Below are 22,566 nucleotides of genomic sequence, written 5' to 3'. Positions count from 1 at the left end.
ACACTACTCACCAAGGTAGAATGTAGAGCATTGTCTTTATAAGCTGTGTCATGCCAATTGAGCTAGATGTTCCCCGAGACCATGGTCCCCACAGCCCTCCACCAAGCAATTCAGTCCCTCAGGGCGTTTGGATGTGTCTATGGGGCTTCCATGACCTTTCCCATAAGGGAACTTTTTGAGGTGATTGTTGTTGTTAGGTGCTGTCACGTAGGTTCCAACTAAAAAAAAAAAAAAATTCCTCAGCTTGGAGATCAAGACATTCGACAATCTGATGCAAACTCTTCTAATTGTGTCACCTTCACTTATTATGACCACCCTTCCCAGTCCCTATTTTAGCCAGGTTGGGTTACCTTCATACACCACACCCAACCAACTCCCATGTTTTGATGATACTGACTTTCTATGGGGTAAACATTGAGGACATTCAGAGAATTGTCTTAATCTATATATACGTCAAGATCTAAACGAAGTTCTTCTCTTCTAGGTCTTCCTCTACCACTTCTTGGCTTCCTTCTGCTATAAACTTTTATTAAATTCACTGTCTACACCATCTATTTTTCTGCTTTTAAATTTAACCTAATTCTTTCATGTTTCTATCTTATGTCATGTGTATATCTTACACCAAAAAAGAAAAAAAAAAAGTAAGCTCCTGGTAAAGGTGCCTCAAGGACTTTCCAGCCTTACTTGTTCTTCAATCAAATTATTAAAAACCTATTGCTGTCGAGCTGATTCTTACTCATAGTGAACCTACAGGACAGAGTAGAACTGCCCCCATAGGGTTTCTAAGGCTATAAATCTTTAAGGAAGAGGTTAGCAGTCAAGCATTTAACCACTGCGCCACCATAACCCCTAATTAATTGAAGCAAAGTGGTTAAGTGCTCAGCCTCTAACCAAAAGGTCAGCAGTTTGAATCCACCAGCCACTCCCTGAAAACCCTACGGTTCTACTCTGTCCTATAGGGTCACTGTGAGTCAGAACTGACTTGATGGCAATGGATTTTTTGGGTATCAGCACTTTTTGAATTTCTTTCACTTATAAGGTTGTCCATCCTAAATTAAGAGTAAAATAGGACCATTTTATGTATTATCATATAATAACCTTAAGAATTTACTTCTGCATATGAATAACAGTTGAATATTTGGCAGTAGACATGATAACAATTTTCTTACTTGTTTTATTATTTTGTATTTCTAAACTGTACTTTTGAATTCTGTGTTAGAGAATTGTGGCCTATTACCTCCACACAGAAGCTAATGAATTAGTTCTTCTGTGAAAATAGTTTAGAATTCATGTAATAATTTTAGACTTAAAAAAAAAATCTCTATCTGTAAAATCTGGACTTGTTGAAGAGACTATACCTACGTCCTTCAGAAGCTGCAGCATCAATACTTAAAATATCAGCAGGAAGTTTCAGGGGTCAGCAGAATACTCTTTAATGCTAAAGCCTGCCCAAGTACTGAACACAGTTATACTAAGCAGGTGACTTGTACAAAGTATTGGTGATAGCACAACATTCAGCTTTCTAAGAGTTAAAGTGGGGCTGCATAATGAATGGAGGTGATGCTGAGTAGTTAGGAAATGCTGGTACAGAGAGGCAGAAAGACCAACCTAGCTTACCTTATTTATAGAATAGGCAATGTTCTCAGCCAAAGTACTGAAGAAAAAAAAAATTGGTTCAGAAAGGCATATTTACAACCAGTGCCAAGATTTATAAACACCACCACGTTCAAATAAGAACAAACATTTGTTTATTGAAAAACGTATTTCCAAAACTGAAACTTATCTGTTAGCACTTCTGTATCCGTCTGACTTTATTTTTTTAAATGCCTTAAACATGCAAATCAGGATAAAAATAAGTAAAAGTCCCAAACGTTCAAGAAACCACATGCTAACTTCGGATGTTACCTATGTTTTCTTGGACCAATCAATGTTTTTAAGAGACGGAGATACTGGTACCTTTTCTCTTAAAAGAAATACTTATACATCTCACCAACATTAACTTGTAGCACAGAGCATCCCATATAAAAACACAATGTCATTAAAAAAGCAAACAGGAATCCTGAAAGAGAAAAGAAACTCCAGTTTGAATAAAATAAATTGTCCCCAGAGACTTTCCCCGTTATCGTTTAGGGCAACCAGACAATCCTTCCCACCCACACCTTACCCCAGCAGGTGTGTATTAATATAAAACTCTAATTGCTAAGCATGAAATTAAAACATTACTTATAATCCTTTCCTAATTATTTACAACTTTCGTCTCTTAGCAAATGTCAATTTCTTAGGATGACTTGCTTTTTAAGTCCCACAGTGCCAATAAATTCCAATAATAAAATTATCCACACAATTTATTATTTCACACATAATTAATAATATAAAGCATATTTCTTCTCTAAAGAAACTTAACATAAACATTCAGTGTAGCCTAGTTCTGTTACTTTAAAGAAGAGAAGCAGCACTCAGTTAGTGTTTTTTTCTGAATTCATTTCTCTAGAAGACCAGTCTTTAAGGATTTCTGGAGTCTAGCTATGTTGGCATCCAAAGCTGCAAGGCCATTTCTGAAGTCTTGCTCATCGCGAGAAGTAAACGTTGAAAAAGAAGAGATACTCCAGTCAGACATCAAGTCAGAATTTAAAAAACTACCATCGGAGACAGCATTGCCTTTCATTTCAAGGTTGTTGCTTTGACAAGCTGAGGGGCCATGGGAGACGGCCTGTTCCCGTGCCTTCTCAGGGGCAGTGGGAATCTTACTGATTGCTTCCTTTATTTTCTTGAGGAGCTGTCTGTCTTCCATATCATCTGTCCTGGAAAGTTTTTCAGGTTCATCTTCCGCTTCGTTTTTTGAAGAGGAACAAGCTATGGGAGCACATAGCTTATGTTCCTTTTCAGAGACAAGTCCACTCTTGCCAGCTGGCTGGGGTGTAGCTACATTTACCTGCGGCTGGGGGGATATTCTCTTAGATGGCGGCGATTTCTTTTTAGGAGTGCTTCTAACAAAAGGAATGTAAATCGTATCGTCCAAATTACATCCGTCTTCTGTGAACGTCTTGGTTTCGCTCTCCTCATCAGAACCCTGCTCTGAAGTGACAGAAATAACTCCAGGGGCTGATACTTCCTCCATGCTCTTAGGGTTACTGTGCTGAGGGACTCTGGAGGGCACAACATTTTCATGGTGTCTATCTGGCACCATGTTTCCCTCATTTTTAACTGTAGAAAGGGGCTCTGAATGGGTAAAAATGTGATTTGTTTCTAACTTATTTAGGTAGCTCATTATGGAAGTGTGAGTAGGGACTGGGTCATGCTGAAGTTGTTTTTCATAAATGTTCAGAAGCGATTTGGTAAGGTTATTCCCAGGCTTGCAGCGAGCACTGTCCGTACTAAGATCTGAAAGAAGCTTTGCCATACTGCTCTGTAAAGTTCTGTTAAGAAGAGTTTAGTACACTAATTACTATTTTTTTTTTTACCTGTTTATTTAATTTATTTATATACAACTCATCATCTTAAAGAAAGAAAAGTGCCTGGTTCTTAATTTGGAAACAAGCAATTAAAAGCACAAAATCATAGGCAACACTCTGGCAAGGGTCCATTAAAATAACACATGATAAAAAGTCTTGGTCAGCATCAAATCTAATATTATATTTAAAAATATAGAATCAGAATTTTTTTTAAGACATAAGGATGCTTTATTTTAGAGAAACATTGCAAAATGAGCCTTAGAGTGAAAAATTAGCCTAATATAGGTAGACTAAGGAGCAAAATGGAAAATATGCAACTCGTTTGTTAATGAATTCTGTTAGAAATTAAGTTACTTCTCTCCATTCAAGATATATATACAAGGACACTTCTAGTGAACGATACTGAAAAAAAAAAAAAGGATGGTTAGAGATAATTACCCAGCATATTTAAGAATAAGCAACAGCTTAGATTCCAGGAAAAACGTAATATAAGGAAAACACACAGGGTTTGAATTTAGACAGAAATGGAATCAAATTCTAGCACCATCACTACCTGTGATCTTCGGCCAGTCATCAGCCTTTCTGAATCTCAATTTTGCCAATCATCAAATGAAGCTACTTACTTCAGAATTACAACAAAGATTAAATAAGATATAAGGATAAAGTGCTTTGCACAGATTTCAGGCTAAATAGATATTCATTTGATGGCAGCTTTTATTAGTAGTTCTACTAAAGTCACTTAACAACAAACCTTTAGTCTATTTGAATGGAATCATATATGTTCTTATAAATCAATAAGAAAATGATAAACATCAATTTTAAAAATATACAAAGGACATCTACAGGTAATTCACAAAAAAAAAAAAAAAGAAGAATTATACATAGACAATAAGCATGTTTTTAAAGTTCGACTTTTAGGCAGAGAAATTCAAAGTTAAAGATTTTTTTTTTTGGGGGGTGGCTATCAAATTCACACGGTAAAATAAGAATAATACCTACTGTTAGAGAAGCCTGGAGAGGCATGTACAGCTAGTGGGAGTACACACTGATAATAACTCTTCTTGAGAGTAAACTGGCAATATATTCCAGAAACCTTAAAGATTTATATACACCCTTTGACCCAGCAGTTTTCATTTTTAGGAATTTATCCTACTAATTATATAGAAAGATGCTGCATACAAAGTTACATTTACAAATATATTATTTGTAATAGAAAATAAATAGACACAATCTCTATCTTCAAATACACGAAACTGATTTAGGTAAATATGGTGTAACTACATCATAACCATTAGTAGTCATGTTTTAAAGAATATTTATTGATAGTGAAATGATTAAATAAGACTAAATTTTAAAAAGCAGGCCATAAATAATATGTATACAATACTATTTTTGTAAAAATAAATAGCCATACATTTACACATTAAATACTAAAAGGAAATCTCTGTTCTAAAGTCACCAGTGATTATCTCTGGATAAAAGTATGAGTGATTTTTTTCCTACAAAAGTAAAAAAGAAGACTTTTCCAACCTGGTTTATAATCTCATCTTAAACATGCTGTGTCCTGATTTCTGACTGCTCTTCACATGACAATGGCTTCTACCACTTCTTCTCAGACTTCTTTCAAAAAGCTAATGAGCTATTATTAAAAGACACAAATATGCTAGAGGAACATATCATTAAAGGAATGCTGTAATGAATAATGACCCAGTAATCTGGAGTTACTGGGTAGCAGATGGTTAACCCACCCAGCTGCTAAACTGAAAGCTTGGAGATTTGAGTCCACTCAGAGGCACCTCGAAAGAAAGGCCTGGTGATCTACTTCTGGAAAATCAGTCAGTGAAAACCCTATGAAGCACAGTTCTACTCTGACACGCATGAGGTCTTCACAAGTCAGAACTGACTCAACAGCCAACTTTTCTTTTTTAAATTAATTCGATAACATTGCACATTAGAACTTTTATTTTTTAATTTTTTGGAAGAGGAATACTTATATATGAGGTTTCTTTCCAGACTTAAACAGAAATGTTATCTTTGGTATGAACAAGACCAGGCATAAAGAAAGGAAGGAAGGAAAGGATAATGACATTAATAGAAGCTTAATCTCCAGAAATTAATAGCAATTACTAATCTTCTGATAGAAACAAAATGTGACTCACCATCATCTTTGAAATTAAAAATCTCTGTAAGTAGAGATGAGAGTATGTCAAATTTTTAGAAGAAGCAATCCCAAAAACCAAATCCAGTGCCACCGAATCGATTCCGACTCATAGCCACCCCACAGGGTTTCTGAGGCTGTACATCTCTACAGAAGCAGACTACCACGTCTTTCCCCCTCAGAGTCACTGGTGGTTTTGAACCACCGACCTTTCAGTTCGTAGTTGATCGCTTTAAAGTGGATATACCTGTGCTTCTATTATACACATCAGTTAAACACATTGGTTTCTAATGCTTAGAAAATTGGCAAATTTTCATAATAAGAAACGCAAGGTTCTTTCTAGACTATTTATAAAAATATATTCACTTAAATAACTACCAGCACATGTAAAGTGCTCTAAGAAGCTATTAGAAGAACATCTGCTATTTACAGAAAATATATTAACTTTCTCACATTTTAACGGTCTTATAACATTAGTTGCAGTGAAATCTGAAAAAAGTGATAAATATTATATTTCAAAATTACTGAAGATTGGACAAGGGAGAGAAAAATAGTTTCAGACATTTGTTTAGACCTTATATGTGTACCTCCTAGGCCCATTACCCCTCCCAGCTAAGTCTGAGAAAGGCATTTATACATTTTATGAAATGTCTTTTCCAAGAGATTATTTAAAACACACATACAAAAAGCATACACCTATCTGACTGAATGCATTTATGAGTACAGGTAAGAGGAACAGGGGTTTATTGTACTGTCTGAAGCTGCTGCGTGCATTACCCTCTAACGTCAAAAGTAAAATCAAAGTGGGCATACCAGCCTAATTATAGTACTGGAGATATTCTCAGTGAGATACTGGTTGAACTGCATAGGGTCTCACCACGTACACTATAAATCACAAACATGAATGAACGCAGATACTCATAAGCTCAAAGACAGTTTTTTGTTTTTTTATATAAAGGATAAAACAAAAATTGCCTTTGATGAGTATACTTAGCATTTTGAAGCTGTTATTGAATCTTCAGAAAATGTAGGGGTAGCAATAAACCCTATATAAGGCACTGTGCTAAACCTGCCCACTATGTTTCTAATTTTATTTTTTCCCATATGAAAATTTATACATTGTTATATGAATCTAATTGCTCTCCCCATACTGTGACAGCACACTCCTCCTTTCCACCCGATTCCCCACGTCCATTCAGCCAGCTCCTAACCCTCTCTGCCTTCCCGTCCCACCTGTGGACAGAAGCTGCCCATTTAGTCTCTTGTATCTCCTTGAGCTAAGAGGCACACTCCTCACGAGTATCACTTTATGTCCCACGGTCCAGTCCAATCCCTGTCTGAAGAGTCGGCCTCAGACATTGTTTTAGTTCTGGGCTGATAAGAGAACATAGGGGCCATGCTTTCCGGGGTTCCTCCAGTCTCAGTCAGACCATCGAGTCTGGTCTTCTGACTAGAATTTGAGTTCTGCACCCCACCTTTCTCCTGCTCCGTCGGGGGCTCTCTGTTGTGTTCCCTTGTCAGTGCCCACCGTGTTTCCATAATCGTTTAGAGTCCAGGGAATGGGATTTACAGGTGAGCTAGTAGTCATGAGGCAGGCCTTACATCCAGCATAAAAAGAAAAGTGTTTAATAATAATTCTTGAGTGTTTTAAGGAATAAAAACTCTGTATCTAATAGTTTAGACATAACCTTTTCTAAAAGCAGGTATTATATAAGAATTAATGACCTTTTTCACTTCCTAGGATTCTATGTTAGGGTAAATGTTAAGAAGAAGGGTCCAGTTGCAAGCAGATCCTTCTTTATTCCTAATGAACACAGAAAAAGACAGAATGGGTGTTATTTTAAAGGAATGATCACGTACAAAGTATTTTCTACAAAGGTAAAAGAACCCTTCAATATTCAATAACAGGTCATCTTCACTCAGAGAGATGCTGTCTTTTTCAAAACAAGAAGTACGTCTGAAAAGAGGGAATCTGAAGTCCTGGCTCAGCTCAGGCACCAACTAGCTGTGAGAGCAAGGTTAAGTCCCTTCATTTCTTCCGGCTTCCATTTATGCGCATTTCTAGGATAGTTATACTATCACTTACCCTGAAAGACTGTTCTTATGTTTTCGCTAGCAAGTTTCTCACCAAATACACCACATATGTTGAATGATACTTAGTCGAGTTTATCCGCAAAAAAAAGACCTCCGCTATCATTACTGAATGTCTTGATCAAAGATTCTACAGAAGCAGCCAAATGAAAAGGAAGAATATACAGAACAGAATTTCACATTTTCTTGGAATCCAGACTTTCTGGAGCCACTGTGACTAGATGAACCCCTGAAACTACTGCCCTGAAATAACCTTTAAACCAAAATATCCCGGAAGTCTTCTTTAAACCAAACAAGGCTGTGGTTGTGTGCCATCAAGTCAATTTTGACTCATAGTGACCCTATATGATCAAATACAACTGCCCTATAGGGGTTCCGAGGCTGTCATGTTTACAGGAGCAGATCGCCCAGGTTTTTTCTCCCTTGGAGCTGCTGATGGGTTCAAACTGCCGTCCTTTTGGTTAGCAGCCGAGCACTTAACCATTGTGGCACCAGGGCTCCTTAAACCAAACAACAGTTTAGCTTAATCAGTACAGACTGTCTGCCTTGAGCATTGTGCTCTTTTAAAGAACTATCTCTATGCGATCACACTGACAACAGCAGCTTGAAAGTTAGATAGGAAAGTTAGGGGGCAGTGAGTTTATGTTAACAGGAAAAGGAGCATGAGAATGGTTACATAACTTGAAGAATTTTATCAATGTCACTGAATCGTACATGTATGAATTGTTGAATTGGTATATGTTCCGCAGTGTACATTTTCAAAAACAACAGCAAAAGTAAATTATTAAAAAAAACAAAAACAAAAACATATCTTCCTGCACAGGTCATCAAAGCACTAGAATCAGCTTTTTGCTTGAAAATCTGGATATTTAGCAACTAAACTGATTAAATATTTTTCTCATGTTTCACACACACATATCTGGCACATAATAAATACACAATAAATCTTTGCTGAATAAATGACTAAGTGAATGAATCCATTCATTTGCCTATCTATCTCCCAGAGGAAAAATGTTAAGATTTCCTTAGACAAAATTAGGCATGGAATTGTTACCAGGAATAGGAATAAACTATCTTAGCCTTAGAGCTGTGCCACGTGCCAGAGGGAAAGAAAAAGCTGGCTGGGAATGAAGAGGTCTGAGTTCCAGGCCCAGCTCTGTCATTAACTTTCTATTAACACTTAACTTATGAGAAGAAAACTTCCAGGGAAGCAGATTCTCTGGTTGGGGCTGAGAACTATGCCCCTTAGAAGAAGAAAATGCTCACAGTGATGCCTAAGCAATGCTCATATGACACTCTGACTTACTAGTCTTCATTTTTACTAAATTGACTGTACACCATATATACTTTCCAAATAAACAGACATCAGCTTTATTGACATATGGAGCCCTGGTGGTGCAATGGTGAAGAACTAAAGCTGCTAACCAAAAGGCTGGCAGTTCGAATCCACCAGCTGCTCCTTGGAAACCCTACGGGGCAGTTCTACTCTGTCCTATAGGGTTGCTATGAGTCAAAATTGACTCCATGGCAAGGGGTTTGGTTTTTTTTTTTTTTTCACATATAATTCACATACCAGAAAATCCACCCTTTTAAAGTATGTATTTACAGAGTTGTGCAACCACCACTACTATCTAATTCCAGGATATTTTCATCACCCCAGAAAGAAACCTCACACTCATTAGTAGCTGCTCTCTACTCCCTCGTTTTCCCCCGGCCCCTGGCAACCAATAATCTACTTTGTTTCGGTGTATTTGCCTATTCTGGACATTTCATATAAATAGAATAACACAACATATGGCTTTTTGTAACTAGCTTCTTTTACCATATTAAAAAAAAAAAAAAAAATTGTCGACTCCGACTCATAGTAACCCTACAGGACAGAGTAGAACTGCCCTATAGGGTTTCCAGGAGCAGTGGGTGAGTTTGAACTGCTGACCTTTTGGTTAGCAGCCAAGCTTTCATCTACTGTGCCACCAGGGCTCCCTTTTACCATATATACTTGATAAAAAATTACTCCTTAGAAAAGATGACACTTTCCTTTGGGGACCTTACAAAGGCTCTCCTATGAAGGGACATTCAATTCCTCTATTTTGAGTAAGAGTGGTATAAGCCAATGTTTTAGAAACTCTGACTAGAACCTAACCAATTATAACACTAAATGGATCCAAATGTCTATTGTTTTTCCCATTGTTCAACAGGAGTTTGAATGAAATTATTCCATAAATGAATGAAAACATAGAAGTAGTATTTCTATATTAACATACCTTATATAGTCATTTTAAATGATTATAAAACTAAGTGAATAAATTAAATATTACATACGTATTACTATTTCATCAATAAATAATTTATATTTCTTTATAATCATATTATAAACTAAAAGCTTATAATTCAAAATGGGGGAAAATGACTATTTTGGGGAATCTTCTAATTGGAAATACAAAGGAGACTGATTTATATTCAGGATTGTCTGATATTTGGAACTAAAAGATCCCAGGATCATTCAAAGGCATGGTCAGATCTGATGATCTTCAGGCCTAAAATAACTGTGGGTATCTCCTCTAGGGTTTTAAAAAGTGACTGAAGGTCCAATTCTAAGCACATGTCTCAAAAGAAAACTAAACTTTTTAAGAGCATATCGTACTAAAAATTGAGTGAGGTGACTTTTTTATTTGAGAAAAACAGAACAAAACAAAACCAAACCCGTTGCTGTCGAGTCGAGTCCAACTCATAGCAACCCCGCAGGACAGAGCAGAACCGCCCCATAGGGTGTCAAAGGCTGTAATCTTCACAGAAGCAGGCTGCCACATCTTTCTCCCACAGAGCAGCTGGTGGGTTCAAACCACCAACCTTTTGGTTAGCAGTCAAGTGCTTAACCACTGTGCCACAAGGGCTTCTTATATGAGAAAAGACATAATAAGTTTATAATCTTTGATTGTTAGTGAATGAAGGGATCTCAGAGGCTGCTGTCAACTCCTTCATTTTACTGGTGAAATAAAGTAAATGAGATTCAAAGAGGTAAAATGGCTTATTCAAGATCATATAGCATGAGGACCTACTAGGCTAAATGGTTCTCATGACTCATTTCTTAGACCTCCCATTAACCCTGTTCATGTCCCCGCTTTACAGCTAAGGCTTAGAGAGGTCACATAACTTGCTCAAAGTCACACAGCTAATAAGGGGCAGAGCTGGGATTGCATCTCAGGTCTCTCTACCTTCAGACCAGCAGGAACTCTTAAGTTAAGAGTCTTAACCACTTTGCTGTACAAGCCTTTAGCTCCTCATCAGAGACCTTTGCTGAGAATTACCTGGTTGAAAAATGCATTTTACTAGTTTGAAATTTCTAAATTAACTTAATTGGAACACCACTAGAAATTAACAAAAGCAGTGACAAAAAAAGAGAAAAAGGGGAAAGACTGCAAGTCTGAAATTAAAGTTTATAAGTGCATCTGATAAAAAGCATGGGTTATTCCCAAAGTCAGTATTACCTGGTTAACTCTCTCAGTCGAGTCACCTCAGCATCACGCTGACGTAATGTTATTCCTAGTATCTGATTTTCCTTCTCAGCAGCTTCTAATTTAAACTGGGAGCTGTTCACACTGACTAAGGCTTCCTCCAATTCTAAAACATCCAATCAATAAACAAATAAATAAATAAAAGTCAGCTTCCTTACTACTTTTTAAAAATGTGACCATAACTATAGTCCAGATAAATACCGATTTTCATCCTTGTTGTCTCCATGTCAAACTGCTGTTTATTTTCAAGTATAGTTTGATTTTTCTCTTTGAATATACTGGCAAATTTCTTGTTTTCATCTTCCTGGTTTTCAATCACTTTTAAGAGCTCTTCGTTTTTCCTCTGCAGTGATTCCTGAGTCTCCAGTGACTCCTGCAACCGATTCTGCAGCGACACGTTCAACGCCCGGAGAGAGAGCACTGTAAGACGAAACAGACGAAGTAACTGTTGTCATAATTTAAAAAGCACAAACCTGCAAAGATCTGGGCGGGGCGAGGTGGGGGGCTTTGCTTATTTTCAAAGGCCCAGAATTTATTGCTTTTGCTTAGCAACTATACGCTTGAGCAGTTCTACATAAATATCAAATGTATTTTAAAAACTGATTGGCAGAAGTCATGCCTTTTTCTGCAATTGATTTTTTGGGCATTAATTTTTGTTTTTCTAAATGAGAATAATCTATGTACAAAGTAAAAATAATTAAACACCACCAAATACCAATGATACCAAATAATTCTCAGTGAAGAGTCTCCTCTTACTCCACCTCTACTATCTCTCAGAGGCCATCACTTTGGTATCCTTCTGGAAAACGCTTTCGCATATATGTCTTTAAACAAACCTAAGTTAATCACATTGTGCACACTGTGTCTGACCTGGCCTTCTTCCCCCGTAAGGTTGTTCTATATGAGCAGAGATCTACCACATTCTTTTTAATGGTTATAAAAGCATCGGGCACCATCCACCTCATAAGCACAGCCTTGACCGAATGCTTACTATTTGTGAGGCACTGTATTAGAATGTGGGTAGACAGCAGTGTACAAAATAGACATGGTCCCTGCTCTCATGGAGCTGATAACAAACAATCATAAATGGTAATAAGTGCTCTGAAGGGAATGGTAAGGTAGATGGGCAGAGAATACAAAGAGAAATTACTTAAGAGTAGCAACAGAAGGGTTCATGCAGGGGATGAGTTTTAAATTGAGGCCAGAGGGTGAGAAGAAAGGGGGAGGGGTTTGAGAGGGCAAAAGCAGAGCCTGCAGGAAAGCCTTGAGATATCCAAGAGCTTAGACTTCTGCAGGTACTAAAATGAGATCAGTGTGGCAAGAACGTGGTGAACAAGGGAGAAATGGGGGAAAATGGAACTCAGTAACGTGAGAGGCAGGCAGCAGCCAGACGATGTAGGGTCTCCTTGACCCTAAGTAATTTTTATCTGAAGTACAATGGGAAGTCATTGAAAGTAAGAGGCAGAGTAATTTCGTAAAAGAGCACTTTGGTTCCACTGAGAATAAAAGATATGGGGGCGGGGGGGGGGGCAGGGACTTGGAGGAGGATAGAGAAGAGCCAAGATATGAAGTAGGGAGATCAACGGTTCAATTAACAGATGATACTGGCTTAGACCAAGCTTCTGGTGAAGTTGAACAATTCTATGAAATGTTCTGTTGGGTGCTCATACTGTTATTATTGCTTATAAGAGATCTTTATATATTTAGAACATTAAGCCTTTGTCATGCATCATAAAATTTTCCCCATGTTGATGCTTTTTTAATATATTTGTAATTTTGCTGTTCAGAAATTTTAAAAAACTTCTTGGGGCGTATTTTATCAACCTTTCCCTTTGTGGCATCTGAGTTTTTGTTAGGTTTAGGAAAGGCTTCCAAACATACCAAAAAAAAAGTTCTCATCTACTAGAACTATTAGTTTTTTCTTTAAGCTCTGTGACCCATAAGGACAAGTGGGCAATATCTGTCAAAACTGTAGCTAAATATAGCCTTTGACACAGCAGTTTATTGCTATAAATCTATCCTACAAAAATGCTCACATATGTGCACAAAAACGCATGTACAAAGATTTTTATTGCAGTATTGTTTCTATTTGAAAAAGAGAGAGAGAAGTGTCTACATATCTATCAGTCAAAAAACCAAAACCTGTTGCCATCGAGTCTATTCCGACTGTCTATCAGCAGAGGTCTTTAAATAAATGATGATACAGCAGCATAATACCCAAGCAGTTCTTAAAGAAGCGTATTTGTGCATTTGATATAAACAGTATGTACTACATGTTGAGTAAATGCAAGCTGCAGAAGAGTATATACAGTGTGATCTCATTTTTAAAAAGGAAAAAGTACATCTGTAGTTGTTAGTGCCTAGCACACAGTAAGTACTTGTGAAATAAGTCAGTTATATATGAACCGAAGATATCTAAAAGGAAACTCAGTTTTTATTTTTTGTTTTGTTTGTTGTTTTAAAAACAGGGGTATATTGCTGGGGAGTGATAGCACGGATCTTTTATTTTTGTGTGTTTCTGCATACTATTTGAAATTTTAATGAGTATTACTTCAATCTTTAAAAAAAAGTTGATTGAAAAAAAAAAGAAAATCCACCTAGAGAAAATTAATTAAGAAAGCCCAATTCTCTATCAACATTTCCAGAGCCACAAAGACTTTAACATCAATCCTTTAAGTTCTTTTTACCTACGTTTAAGGTTGCAGCCCAGAGAACCAGACGTCTTTTGACTTTTCTCTCCTTCTCTAAGTTGCTGGTTCAAAATTCTCACTTGCCTAAAGGAAATTACAAAGAAACACTGAACGCAGGAATCTCGCACCCATTTAAGTGTACATTTGACAGTCTGTCAAAAAAGAGAAAACATACAGTGGCAGCCAGTAGGATAGCAGAAGTCTACTCACCTTCAAAACGAGAGACTAAAGTCGAATGAACAAAACAACAATACGACTGTTATGAGGCCTAAGGTAATTAAAAAGAAATAGCTCTAGTGGTGGAAACAGGTCTCAAGAAGACAGGTACACAGGTATCCTCTGAGGTAGGAGTAGTTGAGGCTGAAGAGGGTGGGCCAGGTTAGCCAAGGAAGAGATCCCGAGACAGCATAAAACCTCACCTCACTAAAAAAGGTTCCTTTCTTTTTTCCTCTTTTCTTTTCTGTTCCTTTATCACTTAATGGTTTCTTCTTTCCTTCTATTTCTCTCATTTCCTATCTCCTCTTGCTGTTTTCTTCTTCTTTCTGTCTCCCTTCATCACTGTAGTTAATCATCTACTTTCTTAAAGATCTGTCATTGAACTAGAACACCTACAGGGACTGACTGCTATAAGACATCTGTTTGATATCCGTCACACAACGAAGAGACTAGGAGACACAAGCTTACACTTCTAATAATTTATTTATTGGATGGAAAAGTTAATGACCTTAACAAGAATATTAATAAGCAGCAACTTCACATACGCAGCTGCTTCACGAATAGGAATAAAAAGGAACATGAAAAAGTGTTTTCTTCTAAAATGGTACTGGAGCTTAAAAAAAAAAAGTTATCTCTAGTATCTTTCCAGAATTTTTTTTCCAGTTGTTGGTGAGGTGATTCAGGCTTATGGTGGCCCCATGTGTTTTAGAGTAGAACTGTGCTCCACAGGGTTTTCAATGGCTAATTTTTTGGAAGTAGATTGCCAGGCCTTTCTTCTGAGGCACCTCTGGGTAGACTTCAATCTCCAAACTTTCGGCTAGTAGCCAAGCACATTAACCATTTGCACCATCAAAGGACTCTTTTCCAGAATTACTTACCTGAAAATATTCTGTATTAGAATGTTTATTTTTGTTACTGAATCTAAAATGATAGTACCCTACCTCACACCATTCACATGTGTTAATTCCAGGTAGATTAAGAGCTAACCATAAAATATACAAACAAAAACCAAAAAAAAAACAAGTGTTAGGGGGAAATCTACCTAATCTTGAAATGGGAAAGGCATTCCTAAGCAAGATTCAAAATCCGGCAACTGTCAAGGAAAAGAATAAAGAATCTGATTACATCAAAATTTGAAACTTGTTCTAGAATTAACAGACCACCTATATAACAGACAGAGTCCACAACACTTAAAGAGCTCTTACAAATCAGTAAGAAAGGCAATCCTGTAAAAAAGTGACAAAGGATAACAAGAGGCAATTCACATAAGAAGCAGAAGTGGCCTATAAACCTACGAAAAATGCTCAGTGTAATATGAAAAACTACAAATTTAAAACTTGCCATTTTTGGCCACCAGAATGTCAAAAATAGAAGGAAATAACGCTCAGTGTTGTAAGGGCATGAGGAAATGAATTATCTCACATGGTGGGAGTCTACTGCTATAACCATGTTGGATGGCCATTTGGTAGCATCCATCCAAATATAAAATGTTCATAATCTCTGACAAAATAATTTTACCTCTAGGTAATCTAGCCTCAGAAATAGTTGTGCATGTGCAAAAGTATCTACAACCTTGTAGATGTATTACAAGGATATTCACAACAGCAAAATTTAACAGTGGGAAGTTCAAAAAACCTAAAATGCTACATGAATTATGATACATTCATACTACGAAATACTAATACACATGCCATTAGAAAGACTGAGACATATCTATATGTACCAACATAGAAAAATCTCCAAGACACATTATGAAGTGAAAAATGCAAGCTGTAGAACAGTATTATAATATGACCCCATATACTGCTTTTAAAAGCTCTATTATGTGTACATGTGTGTGTGGAGTATGCATGCATAGGGTCATACAGCTTCTGGAAGGAAATGCACCAATCTGTTAACAGTAGGGAGATAAGTGGAGATAGTATGTGTAAAAGGAAACTTTCATGTCTTACTTTATATCTTCTGTATTGTTTTGATTCTTTCACAAAAATATATTATCGTGCAATTAAAATTTAATGAGGACAGAAGCCTCAAACACTTTCAAAATGCTAACTATAATAAAATTCTGATTTTCTAAAAAGGTTTCCCTTTTACAACAAAGAGTGCACATCTAGAAAAGGCGGCAGAGACTGGTGATTCAGAACTCCCAACCAGAATGCTTCTTTTGCTATTTGCCAGAAAACTCTAAGTGGTGAGGTCCTCTTACATACCAAGCATGTGACAGCAGCTTTGCTTGACAATCTTTTTGCGTGTCGCTGGTCAGATTCCTCTCTTCCCCACAGAGGCAATCTAAACTTTGCATCACTCATGGGAAGTCTCTTATCCTTATCCCGCTCATCTAGTAGAATACCTTCCTATTTTCACTAAAATAACATGGATTGGGGACAAATGGTTGTCCTTCTGTCCCAGGGCCTACAAATTCATGTGTATGTAGACGAATCCTCACTTCTTTCTTCTAATCTCAGGAGCCTCATCTGCTCCCACCTCCTCCTGTGCCCTCAGAGACTCTACTCCTGTATCACTCCCTTTATCTTTTCATTCAACTTCTCTCTCTTAGCCGGCTCATGTGCCTGAGCTGAGAAGTATACTAAAATTGCTCCCATAGTTAAGAAAATACTCCCTCCAACCTAACTGTACCACTATCTACTCTCTTCCCTCTCATTGCCTACTTTCAGAGCCAGGTTTTTAAAAAATAAGTGTTGTATAAAAAATGATTCATAATGAATGATGTGTACATAAAAATAAATAGCAAAAGATAATCTTTTAAAAATGGATGTTATATATGCTTTTAAAATATTATGCATTAAATTTAAGTATACTTAACATTTTAATAAAGGAAAAGAAAAACTGCTGACATCTACTGACTTTTTTTTCAGTTCACTCATGATTTTTAATATCACTCATTGAGGTAAAATGAAAACAGCAATATTTAAAAGGTACAATTTGATAAGTTTTGGCACATGATGTGATGAAACCATCACCACAATAAAGGTAATGAACACATTTAACACCCTGAAAAGTTTCCTCATGCCCCGTTTTGTACCCCTTTCCTTCCCAGGCAACCACTGATTTATAGATCAGTTTGCATTTTCTAGAATTTTATATAAATGGAATCATACAATATATACTCGTTTATGTCTGGCTTCTTTCAGAATGATTTTGAGATTCATCTAAGCTGTTGCATATGTTAATAGGTCCTTCCTTTTTATTGTTGAGCAGATTCCATTTTATGGATATATCACCATTTGTTTATTCACCTGCTGATGGGCATTTCATGAACAAGTCTTTGTGTGGACATATGCTTTCACCTCTCTTGAGTAAATACCTAAGCGTGAAATAGCTGGGTCATGTCGTAGATGTATGGTTAATTTTTAAGAAATGGCCAAAATGTTTTCCAAAATGGTTGTACTATTTTACGTTCTCACCAGCTGAGTTATAAGACTTCTAGTTCCTTTATATCTTCAGCAACACATGATATGATCAGTCTTTTTAATTGTAGCCATTCTAGCAGGTATATGGAGCCCTAGTGGCAGAGTGGTTAAGCACTGGACTGCTAACTGATAGGTCGGCAGTTTGAATCCGCCAGCTGCTCCTCAGAAACCCTATGGGGCAGTTCTATTCTGTCCTATAGGGTTGCTACAAGTTGAAATCAACTCGATGGCAATGGATTTCTGGAAGGGTAGCACATTAAGGGCTCAGACTTGATAGTAATGGGTTTGGTTTCTTGTTTTTGTAAGTACAGTGGTATCTGATTAATGATGGTAAGCATCTTTATGTGTGTTTATTTGATATCCATATATCTTTTCTGATGAAGCGTCTGTTCACATATTTTGCCCACTTTAAAACTGGGTATTTGTCTTATTATTGAATTGTAATAACTCTTTCTATATTTTAAGAACAAGTACTTTATCAAATGTACATTTTGCAAACATCTTCCAGTTTGTGGGTTGCCTTTTCATTTTTAGTAGCAGTGTTATTTTGAAGAGCAAAAGTTTTTAATTTTGATGTTCAACTTATTTTTTCTTTTCTAGTTTAGAATTTTGTGCTGTATGTAAGAAATCTTTCCCAACCCAAGGTCACTAAGATTTTCTCCTATTTCTATTTCTACAAGTTTCATAGTTTTAGCTCATATTAAAATCTGTGATCCATTTCAAGTTAATTTTTGTATATGGTATAAGGTAAAGGTTGAGGTTTGTTTTTTTCTTTTTTTTAAATATTGCTCTCCAATTGTTCCAGCTCTATTTACCGAAACAATTATTCTTTTCCCATTGAATTTCTTTGGCACATTGTAAAAAAAAAATCAGTGTCCACATGGGTGAGCCTATTTCTGGATTCTCTGTTCTATTTCACTATTTGCCTACCGTTATATCAATGCCCAGATGCCTTTTACTGTAACATTGTCTTAAAATCAGACAGTACCAACTTTGTTCTCCTTTCCCAAAGTTGTTTTGATTATTCTAGTTTCTTTGAATTTCCATATATATTTTAGAATCAGCTTTCTAGAAAAAGCCTGCTCAAGTTTTCACTGGAATTACATAGAATCTATAGCTCAATGTGGAGAGTTGACATCTTAACAATAAGTCTTATGATCTCTGGGCCTGGCATATCTCTCATTTATATAGGTCTTTAATTTCTCTCAGCAGTGTTTTGTTGCTTTCAATGGATGGGACTTACACATCTTTTATCAAATTTATTCCTAAGTTTTTCATATTTTTTGATGCTACTATAAATGGTATTGATTTTAAATTTCATTTCAAATTGTTTGTTGCTGATACACAGAAACTCAGTTGATTTTTGTATACTGACCAAGTATCCTGCAACCTTGCTAAACTCAAGTGAGTTCCAGTTCTAGTAACTTTTTGTAATATCTGTAAGATTTTCTACAAAGACTATAATATCATCTGTAAATAAGACAGTTTTACTTATTCCTTTCCAGTGGGGCTAGTTTGTGTTTTTTTCTTGCCTTATTGCACTGGTTAGAATCTCTAGGAAAACGTTACGTAGAAAGAATAATCATTATTTGCTGGATACCATTCAGACTTTTTTTTCTAGTGTATATAGAGACAAAAACAAATAGCTAAACAGCATTTCTAAATAATGGGATAGTATTAAAATATTATTTTAAAATATCATGTATTGAATTTAGGATTACATGATTTTGACCCCCCCCCAAAAAAAAGGTAAAAAGTGAAACCAGAACTGATAAACTTTAACCAATGTTTTTTACTTTAAGATATTAATTTCTAAATAGACTAAAATTAAGAAAATGGTACATGAGAAACATTAAGAGTTTGGAATTATATTGTCAAGATTACGAACACATTCTGTTCTGTTACTATAATTCCCATAGTTGTTTAATCTTGGTTCTACATAAAGACAGATTCCCAGGTCATCTCTAGTCCACTCCTTCATTTGCATTCATCTCTTGATTGACTGGACTTTGCTGTGCAAGAGTTTCAAAGGAGCCCAAGAACTTAGGAAAGTCTTTCCAAAGTTCTTATACGTTTGAGAATGTGACTGTTGCCTTTACCATAAAAGGTTGGCTGGACCACATGTGAGATTCTTGGAGCATACTTTCTTTCCCTTAGAACTTTGTAAATGCTGTTCTATGATCCTTTGTCAACTAATATTGCCGTACAAGTCTGAGAACAGCTTGATACTTGCTTTTTCTTTTGGAGTGTCTATAAAAATTATTATTTTTTATTCTTAAAGTATAGTAATTTTACCAGCATATGTCTTGATGTTGATTGTTTTACATAGTTTTTCTGGGACCCTGGATGTCCTCTTAATCTGCAGACACAAATTCTTAGATTAGTAAATTTCTCTGTATTTATAAATCTTTTAACAATGTTTCTAATCCATTTGTTGTTCTCTTTTCCAGGAACATCAATTATGCCAATTTGCATCTCTTTGGTTTCTCTTCCTTCTGTATCATGTCTTCTATAATAATTTTTAGATCATTCTTTTTCCATTTTGATTTCTTCAAGATTATCCACCATGAATTTAGTCATTTAACAAGTATTTATTAGAGTAAGTCCTAGGCACTCTTCTCATACTGGAGATACAGCAGCAAATAAAAGACAAAAATTCACCCCTCATATTGCTTAAGTTCTACTGGAATATACTATTCCTGACTTCATTTCGTTTATTTGTTGTTTTTTTAAATGGGGCTTTCCTTTTGTAAGATTTTTATTTTTCTCTTTTCTTTTTCTGAGCTTACCTAGTACTTGTTTTCTTCGACTGTTTTATCCTCTTCAAACAATCTCTCCCTCTCTCTACGGGAGATTCTATTATTTTTAAATTTCCTTGAGACTATGGAATACTGCTAAGTTTTCTTGCAATTTTTTTTCTTTTTTGGGTTTTCATCTTATGATGTTTACACTTGCCCTACCTTTGTACTTTTTGTCAGTTTATCTGAATGTTATGCAAATATCTCTCCTCCTATAACGTTTTCCTCTCATGGTTTCTGTGACATCAGTCTCTCCTAGTTTTCCTGCTACTTCCCTACCTGCTCCTTCTCAGCTTCTTTCAGACTACTCTTCCTCTGTCCTTTCTTTAAAAAGCTGTTATTCCCCAACAATTCACTCTTGGCTTTGTGCACACTTTATGCCTTCTTGATAACAAATCACTTGCTTTTAGTTACACTGTCTCCAGTGCCTAGAACAGTGCCAGATCTATAGTAAAAGTTCAGTTAAAAAAATGTTGAATGAATAACTCCCATGGACATTTCGATCCTGAATCTTGTCCCTGTGCTTCAGACTCACATCCCAGATGCTCTACATGATGCATTCAGTGTGCCTAAATCTCACTGGCCCTCCTAACTAAAAGATAAATTCAAAAACAAATCTATTCCTCCTCTAATAGCTTCTGTCTGGAGGAATTATGTTACCATCTGTCAAATTATCCTCCCTCTCACTCCCATTTCATTTTTTTGTTCTGCATAAGTACGTAATGGTCTCATGTCTGAATCGAAAACCAGGAAACGGTCATAAATTCTAACTTTCCCTGTAAATATTAAGGCACTCTCTAGCTCAATGATTTGTAACTGGAGGTAGTACCACAGTTCCCTAACTCCTATTCAGGAAATTTAGGAATGTGCAAGAGCTTTTGGTGGTCAAAATGGATGGCTGGGAGGGGGCACTACAGACATACAGTGGGTGGAGACCAGGGAGGCTAAATGTTGGGCACTTGTCAGGAGTCCCACATAACAAAAACCTGTCCAGCCCCAAATACTAAAAATGCCATAGAAACCATGCTCCTAGCTATTTTTTTTTAAGCCACAAGATGGCAATAAACTCTAAGATAAAGTTCTGAAAGATCACTTTTCTGGCTAAACAGAAACATGTCTTTCTAAATGTCTAAACAGGAAAAAATATTTTTGTGATTGAAAATGATGAAAACCACTTTTTAATGAAGCTATGCATTCCAATTATCATTGGTAATGGAGATCATGATTCTTTCCGAATAAAAATGGCACAAAAATTCCCACACTTCTGCTGAAAACCTCATTCTGCTAAAAGGCACAGATGTGACAAATTCTTCATTTCTCAATAATTTCATCTTTTAGAAAGGCAAATAAACAACTGTGGCAATAGCATGGTATATAATCTTTGTCCTTTAAAGACACACAGCCAAAAAAGCTCCGATGCCAAGTCTGAAGAATCAGGTTAGACATCAAACTGATATCTTTTTAAAAAAATTAATACCAAGCCATGACAATAAAGTATTAAGTCTCGTTTTCTTCAGTGGCTTATAAATTAGCTCCTAAGGCAATTATAAAATGTTCTAAAATTGTTTCAAGGAAAGGAAATAAGAACTATTGGTATTTCCCATTATGACAACGTTAAAATAGATAACATTCTGAGACTAAGTTCTGGTATGCTTATTTAAGAAACCAATTATTTTATAGTCCTACCTTTAAACAATATGCTTGTTTATTTTAAGGGCTTAGTTTAGTCATTTGTTCCACAAAATACACCTAGATATTGAAGTATAACTCAGTTAACCTCTACTTCCTAGCAGAGACAGTATAGAGGTCTAGAAGTTAAGAACACTGGGCTCTAAAATCAAACTGCCTGGGTTTGAGTCTTGACTCTGCCACCTTGTAGGTATGTGACGCTGGGCAAGTTACATAATCTTTCTGCGCCTTGGTTTCCTCATTTGTAAATGAGAATAATGTAATACCTACTTCATAGTGTTGTTGTAAGGATTTAAACAGATGGCACATATAAAGAACAATAGTGCCTGGCACATAACAAATATTCAATAAATGTTAGTAGTGGTATTTGCTGTTTATTATCCTTACTATTATTTATTCTGGTTTTTGGAAAATTAGTGCTTGTACGGGGATCCCTTAGGTCAGAAATGAAGAAAGTGTTATCAGAATTTAACCTCAGCAACCCCATCTTCTATCATGGTATCTAGAGAAAGAATCCTAAACAAGT

General features: G+C 36.2%; 1 protein-coding gene across 5 annotated transcripts in view; it reads right to left on the bottom strand.

Annotated features, from left to right (window-relative positions):
- Positions 1-177: 177 nt before the first annotated feature.
- Positions 178-22,566, bottom strand: part of CCDC14 (coiled-coil domain containing 14) — a 46,978-nt gene continuing 24,589 nt past the window's right edge. For 3 of the 5 annotated variants that reach the window (XM_012554777.2, XM_023728790.1, XM_023728789.1), the window contains 4 exons: positions 13,908-13,990; positions 11,418-11,636; positions 11,190-11,322; positions 990-3,416 (listed from right to left, as the gene is read on the bottom strand). In XM_012554777.2, coding sequence (XP_012410231.2) covers positions 2,480-3,416; positions 11,190-11,322; positions 11,418-11,636; positions 13,908-13,990 — 1,372 coding nt within the window. In that variant the 3' untranslated portion in view covers positions 990-2,479. Of the gene's footprint in view, positions 219-989; positions 3,417-7,022; positions 7,415-11,189; positions 11,323-11,417; positions 11,637-13,907; positions 13,991-22,566 lie in introns of those variants that run through there. The other 2 variants (XR_002823612.1, XM_023728791.1) reach the window with 2 other exon arrangements.

The sequence above is a fragment of the Trichechus manatus genome, unplaced genomic scaffold (assembly GCF_000243295.1).
Source record: "Trichechus manatus latirostris isolate Lorelei unplaced genomic scaffold, TriManLat1.0 scaffold00026, whole genome shotgun sequence".
Lineage (NCBI taxonomy): Eukaryota > Metazoa > Chordata > Mammalia > Sirenia > Trichechidae > Trichechus > Trichechus manatus.
The sequence above is the reverse complement of the archived record's forward strand: the minus strand, read 5'-3'. Positions and strand labels throughout refer to the sequence as shown.